We start from the raw sequence: 17,041 nt of genomic DNA, 5'->3' as shown, positions 1-17,041 counted from the left end.
ACCCTATGATGACAGGCTGAGAGCCCTGGGGCTCTTTAGCCTGGAAAAGCGCAGGCTCAGGGGTGATCTGATGGCCACCTATAAGTTTATCGGGGTGACCACCAGTATCTGGGGGAACGTTTGCTCACCAGAGCGCCCCAAGGGATGACGACTAGGTCGAATGGTAGTAAACTACTACAAGACCGTTTCAGGCTGGACATAAGGAAGAATTTCTTTACTGTCCAAGCCCCCAAGGTCTGGAACTGCCTGCCGCCGGAGGTGGTTCAAGCGCCTACATTGAACACCTTCAAGAGCAAACTGGATGCTTATCTTGCTGGGATCCTATGACCCCAGCTGACTTCCTGCCCTTTGGGCTGGGGGCTGGACTTGATGATCTTCCAAGGTCCCTTCCAGCCCTAATGTCTATGAAATCTATGAAATGACAGAGTACTGGAGAGGAAAGCCTACTGTTTATTCAAAGAACTAGTGCAGGGCAGGCAGCCCAACAGCTGGCTTTCCTATACTTCTTGTCAACATGCCTCAAACATGAGTTGTAGAGGTCATGTTTTAAGAATGAAGAGACAGCCTATCTATTTCTGAGCTCCTCCACTAACACACACAGCATGGTGTCAGCTCATAGTTATTGTGAGAGTGCTCTGCATCACATGGACAACTATGCAGTCCTCTAAAGTGTGGTTCCTGCAATGAACTGTGCATAAGCATGTTCCAACATATAGTCTGTTAAAGGATTGGGATCTAAGTTCAATACTATATTCAACACCACAGTATCCAAGAAACTCTTTCCTAGCAATGGACTGACGTTCACTCATCTATCCACTTTCAACATGGACCATTTAACAGTCACATGACTCTATGGGATACAAGCTATTATTGGCACAGGCTGTCTGAACTGCTGACCTACCTATGAAAGGCTCAGAAGGCTAGATGGCCCTGAAAGCTGGTAATGGAATCTGTAGCTTAAATCGAGAGAAATCAGCTGCTTAAGAGCAAACTGTTAGATGATTCAGCATATAACATACAAGAAATAATGCCAAAAGGTTCAACAGTAACATTTTTATTTGGGAGTTGTCAGACTCCTTTGGATATGGTTCCCAACTGTTCACTCAGCAACTCCAAGGAATCAATTTTCAACCCAGTTGCATAAGCTTATGGGGGAGTTAGTCTCATTAAGTCTCATTGCAACAGAACGCTTCTAATTCCAGTGAATATACACTGTGGGGGGAAAAAAAACTTTGCAAATCAATCTTTACATATAAGCACTGTCAGTGTGCATAAGTTTGCTGTACCCCACGTAGCGCACCATGTAGCACTCACTGCATGGTCAAGGTTGCCTCTATATTCACACAACAGGGGAGTGACCTCTTAGAAGTAGCCTTTCTATGCAAGTTGGTTCCAGCCCATTAAAGATGTTGATTACATTAGTCCATAGAAAAGGGAGCAATCTGGTTTTCTGCCATTCATTGGCTATTTAAACCATTGGACCGTGACATTAATAATGGCCGCCTACCCACAACAACTTCAGATTTATTTTTGTTCCAAATTTTGCAGCCTTCTACATTGTTTCTGGCAGTTAAATTATTGTCACCATAAGCATAGATCACGTTCCTCAAATACAACAACTGTCTCCTTTGTATGCCGGTAGTTCAAAGGAAAAAGGATCCTATGCTCTACATCATCTTTATACAATCCTTCCTGGACAGGTCCATGAGCTTTCAGGTTTATTTTAACCCTAGGCACTGGTAGGTTCTGAGTTTGCACCACACTAACCCCTATGACAACGTGTAACTTGAGGAAAACCAAACTGCCTGTATCAAGGGGCTCATAAGCTTCTGAGTAAGGAATATACTATAAAGATACCTTGTCTTGAGCAAAGGTTTGACTACTGGCTACATAGCTTTCTACCATAAGGTCACCTCATTGAATCTTGGACTGCTTGAAAGTGAATGAAAATTTTTAACAACTAATATCAACTGGCAACCTACACCACAGTGCGTTGGTGTTTACCGTACGTAATCCACGAAATGTTGGAATCCCCCCAAAAAGCGCTCATTCCACACCATTTCTAACTTCACAGTCAGGTAAAACTACCGTGTCAGTGTGAAGTTAAGTCCTTAATAAACAAATACACAGTGATGACTACCCTCTCTCTTTTTAGAGGCAATCATTTCAGAAGAAGAGCCAGGTATAAGGGCAGATGAAAATTCTCTGTACCTGTTCTGTAGACAGAAGACTCCAGAAGCTACAGCTGTCAACATAGGTCCCTTTACAAGTTCTATTTTTATCTATGTTTTATTTACAACTCCCTTATGGCAAAGTTGGGTCATTGTGTGGAAAGGAAAATAAGATTTAAGATCAAATCAAAGATCAGACCCCAACTTTCTCCTGGAGCTTGGTCCTTGGGTCTACTTTTAGGTTTGCAGATAATGAAGACTTTGCTGTGGGTAAAAGGATGCAACTTGCTCCCAATCAAATCTTTTTTTGGTTATGTAGGAAATAACAGAAAAATCCTAGGAGGAAATTTGGAATTGGTAGCTAAAGGAAACATGTCTTCTGTAAATCTTGTATAAAAATCGCTCTTCTCTGTTCACACGGGCTGGGATTTACCTGCTTGATAACAGCAATTACTCCAGAGTACATATGGAGCTGCAAAATTATATCTACAAAGATTCCACTCTCTATGTATATAGCGCACACATGGGAGATTGGATTATTTTATAACAGCAATATCTGCTGTAACTGAAGTAGTGCTCCTCATACTCTGCAGGCCAGCATAGAAGGGAATATAAAAAATGGACAGCTGCAACTGCCTTTCAGTGCCTTCATCAATAGGGACAGCTGTAGGTATTCTAAAGAGCAGGATGGAGAGCAGTCTATGGGATCTATGTGAACAATACATCTTGAAAAAATTCACGTTACTCTTCCTTATAAAACAGATGTCCACATGGATTCCACTCTAGGTACCTAATAAGAAGCTCCCTCAGTAGGAGACAACTCATTTGAAGAGCAAGTGCAGAAGAGCTCTACCAGAGCAGGTGCTTGACCTGGAACCTGCTCTAAGGGATAGTGGGAAAAGAATCTGTGAACGGAGGTCCAGGTAGCCGCTCAGAGTACTGGAACATCAGCTCATATTTGGAAGTTTCTCTCTGAAGCTATCACAACCAGAAAACTATTCCTTTTTAATGAAAGCTTGGACTCTGTATTTCAAGTGCAGCGTGCTGGCCACATAAATACATTATGTCAGTGAAATCTGGCCTGCAGCCTATCTGTTTGACTGATTTATACTGTACTTCAGCACAATTGGACCCTCTCCCTCCTCCACTGCATTCTAACCTTGTAAAACTACTAAAATAGAAATAAATAATAATTCTATCAACAGAAAGCTACCTCTGCATCAGTCCTGGTGCTGCCGGAGGAGTCATTCCAAATTCTGGGTATCTCTGTTGGAAGAATTAAGTACATTAATAAAAATAAAGTAGTACAAGAAGTTCTGGGAAGTGCATCTCCAACAGTACAATGCCTGTTTATGTTTTTGATGTCTGTTCATGACCCTTAGGTCACTTATCAGCCTTTTGAAAATATGTTCTCTGACTTGCAAGCTCAAGGTCCCCTCTACTGCCTTAAAAGCTGAGGTTTTACTTTACCTATTGATGGTGGAGAGAAGCAATGGCACATAGGTTAAGGTTTAGCACTACCCATCTCTAACTTTGTTCAACCTAGTGTACTTGTTTAATTTACCCCAACCTTGAAGAAAGTCTAATGTCTGGACTACAGGATTTGGTGTTCAGACTTCAGGGTTTTGCATCCCACTTTTCCAACTGAATTGAGGGACTGTAGGCAAGTAACTTAACATTTATAGACTAGATCCAAAAACATGATTCAGGCAATTGCAATTTAGGCAGAACCTCAGACACTTAAGTCCAAGGGAGTGATCCAGAAAAACCCTACCTGACTGTTCAGGTGCCTAGGCTTTTGCCACAAAAGTTATCCTACAGACTCTTATAGTTCTGCCTTGATGCATTCTCAAACCTACATTTGATATTCAAAAATCAAGTGACCCTGCACCTAAGTTCCCGGAGCAACTTGATCCAGCAGGTGTGCTCTGTGAATATCAAACACATCGGAAGTACGGAGTCCAGCACAAAGTACAGCTGCCACAGCCACTTTTATTCGAAGCCTGGCAGTGGGGAAAACCTAACTTGTAAGCAATAATCTAGCACTTAAAGCAGTTACCCAGGAAGTGGGAGAGCTGGATTACAGGACCCCTCACAGCCTATAAGGGGAAAACTCACATCTCCCACATCCTTGCCATCAGTCAATAGGATAAGCTGGGATCAGGGCACTCAACCCTCTTATGGCAAAGTTATGCCACTGTGTGGAAAGGAAAACAAGATTCATAAGACCAACAAGAAGATCAGCAAGTGGGAGGATGAATGTATCTAATAATGAGGATCATTCCCTGGAAAAGGGAGTAAGGGATTATAGTCCTATTTTTGAGGTAACTGCTCTACCCACTGGAATATTAAAGAAATGAAAGAGTCAATACCCCATACTTGAAGGAATAACATAAGTGCCTAAGTTCAAGCAGCTGGTTCAGGATGTGAATCCTATACTCATGTAAGCACCTAACTGAAGCTGCCATTAGGTGAATTAAAGCTAGGGAAGACGGGGGATTTCAGAGAGTCACTAGTCAACATTTCTTATGGTACAGCTTGAGATCCCAAAATGCCACAACATACACTGAAGGAGGAGGAACCCTTCCATGCCAAAGCCAGCCCTACTAGTCAGAGCTCTCTCAGCTCCAACATCAGGCATGGGGCCCTAGGGTCCACCTTCCTTACAAGTAGCAAGGACCACCCTTACCTACCTGTGATCTAAATACAGATCTGGGACTCCTAACACCCCCAAGCAGAAAGGCATCTCCAAATCTTGTCAATTCTCAAACCCTAAACCTAACCCTAACTGTTGCTTGGACCACTAGAGCAGTCTCCATCCTAAACCCAGGCAGGAGACCCCCAAGCAGCCTGATCACAGGAAAGTTAATACTATCAGCTTGGAGTGCCCCCAAACCCTATCCCTTAGCCTAGCATAGGTAGGTAAGGCAGTTCATGATACTAGTAAGTGGAACGGATCCCTAGGCCTCTCACCAAGGGTTAAGGTAAGGAGGGCTCCCAGTAGAGGGGTCCAGCTCAGGGATGGGAGGGTTCCTCTTACTCCAGTGCATGTTGTGGCAGCTAGGGATCTCTGTGCTGGGCTTAGCATTGGGGTTTGGGGCCTCTCTAAACTACTTCCTGTGGTTAGGCTGCATGTGGCCTTCTGCTCAGGGCTAGTGTTGAGGCTGCTGGACCATTCTGACCTTGGGTAGAGTTAATGTTAGAGGTCAAGTTTTGAAGCCATATTTCTGACTGGGAGTGTAGGACCCTCAGAGCTGTGGCACTGGTAAGCAGTAGGGATGTTTGAAGCGGGCAGTATTCGATTCAGGTTCAGCCCGATTCAGGGGATGGTGATTCGATTTGCTGATTCAGATCACTGTCCCGATTCGATTCAGCCAAATCTGAAGATTCGATTCAGATTCAGAGAACCACCAATTTGGCCACAGACACAGCTTTAGATGTTTTTTCTACTTACCTTGAGGTACCAGGCACAGCTCCTGAACACTGTGATGCTGAGGCAGATGGAGCATCCCACGGGAGTGCAGGGGGTCCCCCACACACTCAGTGGTGGACGTAGAAGTGGACTGGAAATACTTCAGCAAATCAGCTGTGGGGGAACCCCAGGTGCCCCCCCAGACCCAGAAGGCACCAGTGACCAAGCCAGGGGGTGGGTGGGTCCCTTGTGTGGTCCACTGCAGACCCAAAAGTGGACCAGAAGTACTTCTGGTTTACCGCCAGGTTCACTGCCAAGCACGTGGGGTACCCTCTTGCACTCCTGCAGGATGTTCCATCTGCCCCACCGTCTCAGTGTTCACAAGCCACACCTGGTACCTCAAAGTATGTAGAAAAAAACCTATAAAGCTGTGTCTATGGCCCAATTGTCAAATCTCTTCGAATAGAATTGGAGGCTTCCGATTCGATTTGGAGAGATTAATAGGTCTCCTGATTTGATTCAGATTAGGAGATTTGGCCGCCGAATCGGGCCGAATTTCCTGACTCGAATCAGCAACCGAAGCTTCACACAGCCCTAGTAAGTAGGGCTCCCTACCAGGGCACCTATGGTTCATCTGCTAGGTTCAGAGATTCCCATTCTCAGGTGCCTGACTCTCCCTTTTTACTGTCTAAGGAACATTGGCACCTAATATGGGTTTTTGAATTCTAGTCCCTGTGCTAGGTTTCTAACTTCCTTTGTAGAGCTGGACTTCTGTGTCTCAGCATAGCTTCTGTAAAAGGCATTAAAGACAATACTCTTCTATCTCAGGGGAATGATGAGTTAAAGCTGCCTAAGCATACTGATGATTTGGTTAGAAAAATGCCTAAAACAGACTATCCTGTCTCTTGGTGGCTTCGTGTATTCAGCTGAAACAGCCTTTAGAAAATAAATTTTCATCGTTTAAATACTTTGAGCTGTGAAATATTACACCTGAGTGGAACAGAAATAGTTCTCCTAAAAGAGAACTCCTATACAATGTTCACACGGAAAAATAAATCGAAAGTTTAATAAGCAAGTTCTCCAATTTGCATGGGTCTGTCTCTGAACACCTTTGGCTCCAGCTATTGCATGAGCCAAAAGGTACAACAATAGTGACCATGGCTCAACTGGTTCCAACTTCCTGGCCAGAAAAGCCTTTCCAAATGCATCACTCACATTAAATGGGTTGTTTGCTGTCTGAGGTGGACCATATGATGAGCCCCACTGGGTGCATGAAGTTCCCTTCCCTGCTCGAGCAGGAACGTTGTTTACCGGCTGTCCTGCAGAGACCCCAGGTGGTGTGATGGCAGTGGAAGTGGCTGCTTGGCTGCTGGGAGCCACCAGGGCAAAAGCATCATCCAAAAGAGAGTGCATTGTTTGCCGGGCTTCTTCAATGGATGGCTGTGGAGGGATGTATTGGGATGCTGAGTGGGGAAGCAAACCTGGGTACTTCCCAAGATCAACAGATGATGATGTCTGTGGTTCTGCTGGCAGGTCAGGGTCCGACTATGAAGAACAGAAGGAAGATAAGCAGAAGGCAGACAGCTTTTCTTAAAAGAATCTCATATCACTGTTAATTTTTTAATAATTATTATTATTAACGTGTCTATCAAAACCAAAAGGAGATAGGAAAGCATCTGTACAACAAAAGCCAAACACGACTTGCCCAATTCTTCTGCAAGAGAAAGATTCCAAGTACTACAAAAATAGTTCAAATGCTTCAGACAGTTGAACCTAGATTATTGTCATATTAAGTGAGGTATTTTTCACAAGACAGTGACCAAGTTAGATTAGATTACAATTTGCTGGTTTGTGAATAGGTGGGGACCTGTACTCGTATAGTGAACTCTGACTCACTATAGAAGGTAACACTCTCTAAACAACTTTCCTCTCAATCTTTGAACTGGTAAGGAGTGAATTAAGCATTCATGTCACAACCAACTACATTAGCAGAAATGCTAAACTAATTACTGCTTCTCCCCAGCAACACATGAAAGGGGTTATTAAAAGCTAAGCCATCAGCTATATGGAACCTGAGCTCAGGTACATCACCTTAAAGAGATGCACAACAGTGCTTGGTGGCACCAATTACTTGACATCAACTTGATACATCCATCACAATTACTACCTATGATCTTTTCCTTAGGAACTCACCACTCCTTAGAGACAGGAAGTTAAACTGCCTTTGTAGTAGCTGCCTTATTGTAGAAGCTCGTTTTTGCCAATGCATGCAGGCTGCAGAATTAACTGTCAAACCGCACAGAGTCTACTTCATTGGGAACTTAGTATTCTGAATAGAAACTCTCAGCAGATGCCAAAAGGGCTGGGCTTGCTGTGCGACAAGTCTTAATTAAAGATCTCTGGACTATAATTCATTCTGTTACACCATGACATGAAAATGATTATGCTCGTTTGAATGCACACAAATTTCACAGAAATCTACATTTTAGCCACTTGAATACATATAAACCTAGAAGTGAACTACTTTTTTTAAACTTCCTTTTTTAAAAAAATGGAAGCTGTTTGAAGCTGTCCAGAGGTTTCCAATGTTAGCAATGACCCCAGGAAAGACCAATTAATGGCCAGAGCACAGGTGCAGCAGCTGAGATGCACAATAAAGGAAGCGTTATCATCACATAGATATTAAAACTAAACAATTCTGAAGTACTTGTTTTCAAATGTGGAGAATAAGGCTAGTTTGCAAGGTACTGTGCTAAAATAACTTTGGTTATTTCTCCATTATTATCATACTGCGATAGATAAAAATGGCCTTCAAAATACAATCATTGGGAAAGTCCAGTTAACACTTGCAAAACATGGAATATCCGACAGGATTTCCTCTGTTTTATGTAAACACCCCTCAGGAAGGCTCCAAGCTCATTGCATTTCAAACAAATGGAATTAGTAAGGAATGGAATTACCGTAGTTACTCAAATCTAAGATGAGCGTTCCCCCCTCTCTCCCCCACATTCAGCATGGGAGAAAATCCTTGTCTTAGATTTGAGTACGGACCAGGCAAGCAAGTGCTGCAGCTCTGGATAGGGCCAAGGTGGCTCATGAGGTGGGGGGTGTGGGGGGCGGGGTGTGGAGCAGCAGAGAGTATGGGGAAAGGGGGCACATGGACCGCAGGGAAAGGGACACATGGAGCAAGGGGAGAGCATGAAAGGGGTATGGAAAAGGGGCATGCAGTGCAGGAGGGGTGCTGAGAGAAGGGCAGTCAGTGCTGCAGGGAACATGGGGAAGGGAGTGCACAGTGCAGGGAGACGCACAGGGGAAAAATGGTGGCAGAGGGAGCACGGGGAAGGGATATGTGCAACAAAGGGAGCGTGGGGAAAGGGCATGGGGGGGCAAATACAGAACGAGGTGGTGTGGGGTGAGGAAGGGGCACAAGGAGTGGCAGGGGAGCTGCTGTGGCTCCAGTCCCAATCCTGCTCTGGGCTGGAGCCATCACTGCTGCATGGCTTGGATAAGTGCTCCATTTCCCCTGTGGAGACAGAGCCAGACCAGCTGCAACAGACAAGTGGGATGAGGGGTAGGAAGGGGAGGGGAAGGGAGAGTGTAGGCAGGCCGGGGGGGGGAAGGCATTGAGCAGGGGGGCAGGGAACAGGCACCAGGAAGAGGGGGAGGGGAGTGGCAAGGACAGAATAGTTTTCCATATCTAGAGTTTAATAATTAAGGGGTCATCTTAAATTCAAAGTCTTCTTGGATCTGGGCAAATACAGCTTCAAGATTCAGAATTTAGCTGTTATGGCTTAACTGTAACACAATAATCAGGGTAATCCTATCATCTATGAGACATACATACAATATATGCAGAATTATTAACTCCTGGAGGCCTTTTGTATGTCCCATCACTGTCAGTTGTGATTAACCTGTCCTTATCAGCATCGATAGGGCTACCGTTTATCTGATGCCTCCGACGTTGCTTGGGAGAACGTTTTGCCCGTGAACTAGAAGAGAAAGAGAAAAGAAAGATCACCACCTTTTGTTTTGCTGGATTGTTTTTAAATTGGGATGAAGAAAAACTTTTGAAAAAATTGTTTAAAGAATTTTGTACTGCATGACCCCAAAGTCAGGGTTCTTTAGCAGCCATAAATGCAGGTTTCCTGGTCCCTCCTTTTGGCTCATAGGAGAGACAGGAATGAGAAACAATGAGCAAGAAAAATACCATATTTAAGGTACCTTGGGTTTTCGTTTTAAAGTTTTAAGTTAGGTGCAGTAAACAGTTACTTTTGGATCCTGGTACAGAATTAAAACCCAGATTTCTAACTGAAGCATTTACGCAGTAAATCCATATGATGTGACATCATTGACAAATGGTTAACTAAAATAGAGTAATTTCATTTTAAACCAGTAGTTTTAATTCTCCCCCATGAATATTTCTAGTCATATCATTTCCACATAACCTTTATAACATTTCTCTCCTTTTCCAATTTTTCCAGTTAAAGTATTCAAAGGTTAGGGACTGATATGTTTGTCTGGAAATAGCATGAGTTTTACAACGCATTATAGATTACTATGTGCTCTCAGCTGCCCTATGTACCCTTCAGGCATGACACTCCTGCTGCATTCTCGGGATATACAGGCAGGGGACATCTTCTATGAGGTACACTGCTGCATTCAAATCCATTTTAATTCTAAACCTGAAGCAAACAAGGACTCTGGGGTGTTTTGTGGTGGAGGTTAAACATAAAAACTTAAACATATCATAAAGGAACCACACAAAGACAAAAGCATATACTTGAAAGCTAACATTTTATCCTTTTATGGCAAAGCTTCTACATACTTCTGAGAATGACAAAACATGTCATTACCACTTACAACCTGTGTGGGGTAAGTGAGCATGAAGGTAAGTGAGCCATTTTACTCTGTAAGATCATTGCTCTTGTTTTTCCTTTTTTATTTTTGTAATTTCATTCAGTCGTATTAGACAGTGTTGATCCACAGTGTATATATTTATGTTTCTTTCATAACTAAAACAATATGAAATTGAAGTCAACTTTTTTTTTTTTAAATGAAACTGAAGAGAGATGGCTAGGTACCTGGTTTTCTTACAGCAAAAAAGAATTTTGAGTGTCCAATTTAAGAAAGGCAGGACTAATTTTTCTGAGTACCTGAATGTACACTTTAAGTCTTTAAAACAAACACAAATGCCATCGACTTCAATAGCAGCTATCAAAATTCAGCACTTCTGCCAATCTGACCTCAGCAACTCAAGTCAGACATTCAGAACATATGAAAAGTTGGGTTTATGGACATGGTAACACTAGTGAGGAAAGACTCTCCTAGCCATTTTCCTTCAAACTTGTGCTCCTCAGCCCTACCCCTTCCAAGCTGTCCCTGTCTCAGTTCCATTTCTACACCACACTGATTTTTCTGTGTGTGTGTGTGGGGGGGGGGGGGGGGGGGGGGTGCAGCTTTTTCCTCCCCTAACTAGTCCCAGCCTCTGCTTCCAATCTTCTTGCCAAGCACATCCCAGTTTCAAGCCCGCAAACTCTTTTTTCCAGAATCATTCTCCCTGCCACTCCCCACACACCAGACCCACCTTCTCTTTGTCTGGTTGCTTTTATTCCCTCCTCTAAGACTCCAGTCTCCCTCAGTCCCCACCACTCCTTGTCCTAATGACTCCCAGTCCCGTACCAGGAGCACTTCGTATAGCAAAACTATGAAACTGGGTTTTAAACTGACATATATAAATCAGTTAAAGGAAAGAGGCAACTGGGGAAAACATCGGGTGTATTTTAAACTTGAAAAATGGTCCTGACAAGACTGTATTTGGGACCTGGAACTCAAAGGGTAAGAATTTCCTGGAAATGAGGTTCTAATGTCCATTAAACCTACAGAAGACAGAGGCCCCTCTCCTGAATTATGAAGCCAGGAGGCATAATAAGTATGTACTTAATTACTCAGGAAGGATACAGAATGAAGTATTTTGTCTAATTTATAAATCAGTCCTTAGATATTTGAGCTGGATACATTTTATAATAATCTGTTCATGGTTTCCTGATTACCATACTTCCCCACATACAAGCATACTACAGACTATATTAGGCACTTTGTTTATGGAAGACAGAACGAAGAAAAGAAGATCTTTCCTTGTAAGCAACTCAGCAGCAGGATCTAGGAAGCCTGCTCAGTGTTCTGCTCCTTGTGGATCCCTGCTGATTTTAATTTCACATTGGCCCAGTAAGCAAGAAAACCTGATCTTACCATATTTCTCACATACAATGAGACTCCACTCTCCAGCATCTATTTTTGGGGGGAAAGGTGCATGCTCTATGCAATACAATATGGTATATGTTTCATACGTTTCTCTGAGTTTTGTTATGAAAGCTACATTTCTTGCTAGGTTCCCCTACACACTCCCTTCCCCCACTCCATTTTTTTCCTCGTTTCCTAGACTCTGTCAGTGCTCAGAAGTAAACTCAAATTTTATTCCACCTATAGCAGTATGAACAATGACAACTGCCTTAAAATGGCTTTATGATGTTTGGATTCTGCTACTGAAAACCTGCTCATAAGCATTTTTTTCTGAAAATTTGCATGATCCCCTGGCACACAACAACTACACCAAAATATCCAAACCAACCCCAGCCTTCTGCCTCTCTAACCCAAATGTTACTAGGGAACAAAATAATTGCAAGCCCTTAAGATGGAGAAGCACAGATGTAACATAGTTTGCAAGACTGACTCCGATTCTTAAAGAGAATGATTCCTTCCCTGGCTCTGAATCAGTACCTCTTCCTGGGTTCTATAAACACAGTAGGCACGTTGCCCCCAGGATCCAAGATCTTGTCAATCTGCATCTGCGCCTTGCGGTAAATTCTATGCTGCTCTTTGGAATCAACAACAACCACATCATCCACAACTGGGAATTCATAATGCCCTTTGCGCTTGGCTCGAAGACGAATCTTATTGCGGTGATGCTCAATCTCAGACTTGTGCCTCAGAGCTGTCTGTATCTTAAAGGAGGAAAGAAGGGGAGAAAGAGAGTTAAGATTTTTGCAAAAACAGCTTTTACTGCTATGCCATAAAATGAGAGTCAAGGCTAAAAGCAATCAATTGGAATCTGTGGAGAGTGATCCTTTTTCTCCTACCTGTAGCATTTCCACCCTCTCCCCTGGTCAACATACTATTACATACTTTAGTATCACTACCACAGTGGTGCTACTTAGAGAGAAGTTGCAGTGTGCTAATAAAAAGCAAAACAAACAACAAAAAGCCCTGCCAGCTGCCATAAGGAACACCGCCTGAAGAAAATTAGGTTGTAACTGATAGTGTATGTAGCACATCTCCACATATCCATCACGGAATGCATTTGATTGCTATGGTCAAAGTTTGTCACCGACTCCCCTTAAGAGAATTCCTAGGGCACAGAGCATAAACTGAAGGATCTGCCTGGATAAGACTGTTGGAAAAGGGAAGGAGAAACAGGATTGTTTCAGGGTATGGCAAAGTCTTTCAGGTAACTTCTTTAAAAATAGACCATTGCCTTAGTCTGATCATAAACCCACTGAAGTCAATGCAACTCTTCCCACTAACTACAGTGGGTACTGGTTTAAGCCTGTTCTTGAGTACATTTTAGCTTGTTCTCAGGTACATATGAAGCTATAAATAAAACTCCAGAGAAAAAACATAAATTTTACTAATTTCTTAGATTATTACAGACATCAAGAACAAGACTTTTATCACATAATTAAACTTGCATTTCTTGCAAATCCTAGACACATTAATTCACTTTCTAGAATTTTTTTTACAAGGTGCTAAACACAGAAGTTCAATCAATCTTTTAACCTTGAAGTGTGAGGGAGGGTGCTGCCTTCCATGAAATACAAAATGAGTGACCAAAGAGGGGAGATAGGAGAAGCCTGCATAAGGAGAACCAGATGACCCAGACACCTTGGTGTCACCCATTAATTTACAGACATGCTACAAACTGAATGTTAGCTACCAGTAACTGCACAGCAACTTAAGGCTGCAGAGCATAAGTCTAGACAGGTCGCAAGTCTAGCTGGAAGATGTACTTAAAACTACCAAATAATCAAAAAATCAAGGCTTATCTTTGGAATTAATAAAAAAAAAAAAGTAATTCATGATTATGCACTCATGAAAGGAAAACCACCCATCAGGATGAGGAGTTTGATTTTTAATACAGGAGAGAGAAATCTGAACTTTCTTGGCTCTATTGCCTATTTCTATATGTAAAGACACCATGGCCAGTAGGGCTGTGCAAAGCTTCGGTTGCTGATTCAATTTGGCAGAGAATATCCGAATCTCAATCGAATCAGGAGACCCTTTAATCTCTCCGAATTGAATTGGAACCCTCCGAATCGATTTGGAGACATTCAATGATTCAGATATATACACAGCTTTAAATGTTTTTTCTACATACCTCAAGGTACCAGGTGGCTCATGAATGCTGAGATGCTGGGGTGGATGGAGTGTCCCACAGGAGCGTGGTCCGCTTCCGGATCCGCCACAGAGCGCATGGGGGACCCCCGCCCACTGGCTCAGCGACTGGTGTCTCCTGGGTTTGGGGGTCACTCTGAGTCCCCCCCGTAACCAATCACTGAGCCAGTGGTATGCAGAGAGAAGGTCCCCCACCTCGCTCAGTGGCAGACCCAGAAGTACTTCTGGTCCACTTCCAGGTCCACTGCTGAGCATGCAGGGGTCTCCCCGTGCTTCTGTGGGACGCTCCATCCGCCCCACCATCTCAGCGTTCACAAGCCGCGCCGATTCAGCATTGAACCTTCAGATTTAGATTCGGCCGAATCAAATTGGGACAGTGATTCAGATCAACAAATCAAATCACTGTCCCCTGATTTGGGCCGAATTCGAACCGAATACAGCCCGTTTCACACACTCCTAATGGCCAGCGCATATGCACACACACACATGCACACACACAAACACACACTTTAAAAATACCTCTTTATTAATTTTGTTGGTCTCTGCTACTCGGTCAGAAAGTGCTGAATTCTGAACGGGAGGTGCTGCCATTGGCTGCATAGCAATCAACTGGATCTTGCTGGGAACCCGCCTGCTGACCTCTGAAGAACGTGACATCCTGTCTACATGGTCAAAGATAGAGGCGGAGGAGTGCTGCTCATTTCCACTATTGGTCTGAGGAGGTCCTGAATTTCCAGAACAAGTAAAGTTAAACACAGTGGTTAGGACTGTCTCCATCATACAGGTTAATGAAAAATAAAATGCTGAGAGATGGTCCCATTGTTTGCATCTGTATTTAAATTTAGACAAGAGGCCTTCCACCCACTACAAACAGAGTTACATAAGAGTTTGCAAATTTTAAACATGTTTTTCTTACTTTTTCAGCAGGTGAGCTCTCTGTCTTTATTTCTGCAAGTCAAGTCTTTGATACTTTGCAATGTCCCCCCTCAAAAAAATATCCCAGGATCCCAAACCTATTTTATCCTATCAAAAGTTATTCTAGTACATGCTGCAAATTGCCATCGATTATAGTACTTAAGATGACACACCTTCTGCAAATGGAATATCAAAAGGCAATAAAAAAGACACTGACATGTAAAAATGCAGTATTTTAAAAGTTAAGAGATAGGGATAATTTCTCAATTCAACAAAAAGATTTAGAAATCTGCCCAAAGTGCACAGTTTTACATCCAATTTGTAGATTTAAGCTTTTAAAGGTCTGAGTTCTTCCTACTGACATGATAAACAGTCTGCTATTAAGGTATTACATTGTACAAATATTGTTCAGCTGTAATTGGCTGAGAAAGTGATAGATACCCAAATATATTTAGGAATGTCATGCTATGGAACCAATGCATCTTAAAAGTTATGGCCCTCATCCAGCATAGTACTTAAACACATGTGTAACTTGAACTGCAGTAAGGTACTTCTCACAATGCACATCAATAGGATTACTCATCCGATTGAAGTTAAGCACATGTCTAAGAGCTTTGCTGGATCAAGGTCTATACTAATAACAGCGATGTGAACTAAAGAAGAATATCTAACAAAGGAGTCCAAAGTAATCGCTTGACCTAATGGGGTGTTTGATAACACATTTCTTTAAATATCTGGGCCTAGAAGGTTAAGCAAATTAAGGGCTAAATTGTGTCTGCCCTCTATGGACCTACAAAGTAGAAGGGGTGATAAATTGCTGAATGTTGTAAGGCCTGACACTTGTACCACAAGTCCAAGCTTCAGGATGCAAAGAGCAGGAGCTAAACATCTTATTTTCCTTGGACAGCCAATGATGGCAAGGGGCAGCCATGGCCCTGTCCCATGACCTCATCCCTTGGGCTGGTAAAAGTGCTGGCTGGGCACAAGGAGTGGGGTACAGTATGGGGATGAAGTATGCTGAGCCTTTTAAAGAGCAAAAGTAGCAATTGTGACTGCACATGTTGTTAGTGAGGTACCACACCTCCTGGGGTGGTACCCTTTACACCCAACTTCACAGGTTCCTGTCTATGGACAGTCAATAGCACACAAAAATGGGATGTAGCTGACACAAATCAGCCCTAAGCAAGCCAACCCTCATTTACTACTTCTCTTTCAAGCTTGACAGATCAACGTACATGTCTAAGATCAAATGCCATCTTCTAAATTGAACTTTAAGAGTTTCCTTAATGTAAGGAATAAACCATGACAAGGTGAGCAGCTCTACTGGATGGCTACATGGTACTGCATCGGTGATGAAACAAAGAAGCATACTTGGTGATGCACAGGTCTAATCTTCAAGTACTTTTAGCTATTCGATTTCTGAGTCTGTCTGCCTACAAACCTAGATACTTACGTAGCATTCATTGTTGCAGTACCTCAGATTCCTCCAATCCTTAACAGGCTTTATCTTCAAAACACTTCTATGACGTAGTAAGTACTGATCCCCATATACAAATGAAGCACAGGATAGATTAAGTAACCTGGCCAAAAATCAGAAAGCGTTTGGGGCTCATAGTGAACCTGAACCCGAGTCCCCAGAGTCCTAGTTCATTACTCAGTTTCTTTTTTATCTTACTAGATTAACTTCAGTTGTCAGAACTTCGTAATATAGTCATAAAACATGTTAAGGTTTATGTTATGTTACACTTTTATGCTAATTGGTTAATGAACTCAAAAAGGGGCAATTACACTGAACATCTACTCAGTCAGCATCTTTTATCCTTTTTATCCATAACTATCTGTTAATAGTCCCAGCTCTAAAAACAAAAGCTAGAGGGACAGCCACCAACTTGAAACTACTGTTAATTTGTTATGGTAAATTGTCCCCAAACCTATTGCTCCTACGATCCTTTTCCTGGGTTCGAGGTTCTAAAATAGAATTAAGTAAATGTTTCTCTTCCCCCTATTGTTGCACAATAACCCCCCAGACTTCCACAGACCTGTTCCACAGACTTGCACAAAAACAAAGGAAGGAGGTCACCAAAGCCACATTCCT

The 17,041-nt window shown here is 42.7% G+C and overlaps 1 protein-coding gene across 1 annotated transcript in view; it reads right to left on the bottom strand.

Moving 5' to 3' along the window:
- The window catches only part of KIAA1549 (KIAA1549 ortholog), a 206,650-nt gene that overhangs the window by 22,800 nt on the left and 166,809 nt on the right, over positions 1 to 17,041 (bottom strand). Inside the window, exons 13-17 of the mRNA XM_006019528.3 lie at positions 14,551 to 14,756; positions 12,361 to 12,584; positions 9,428 to 9,572; positions 6,799 to 7,128; positions 3,385 to 3,437 (exon numbers count right to left, since the gene is read on the bottom strand). Of these exons, the coding sequence (XP_006019590.1) occupies positions 3,385 to 3,437; positions 6,799 to 7,128; positions 9,428 to 9,572; positions 12,361 to 12,584; positions 14,551 to 14,756 (958 nt within the window). The remainder of the gene's footprint in view (positions 1 to 3,384; positions 3,438 to 6,798; positions 7,129 to 9,427; positions 9,573 to 12,360; positions 12,585 to 14,550; positions 14,757 to 17,041) is intronic.

This window comes from Alligator sinensis, unplaced genomic scaffold, assembly GCF_000455745.1.
Source record: "Alligator sinensis unplaced genomic scaffold, ASM45574v1 scaffold74_2, whole genome shotgun sequence".
NCBI lineage: Eukaryota > Metazoa > Chordata > Crocodylia > Alligatoridae > Alligator > Alligator sinensis.
This window is presented reverse-complemented; position numbering and strand designations above follow the sequence as displayed.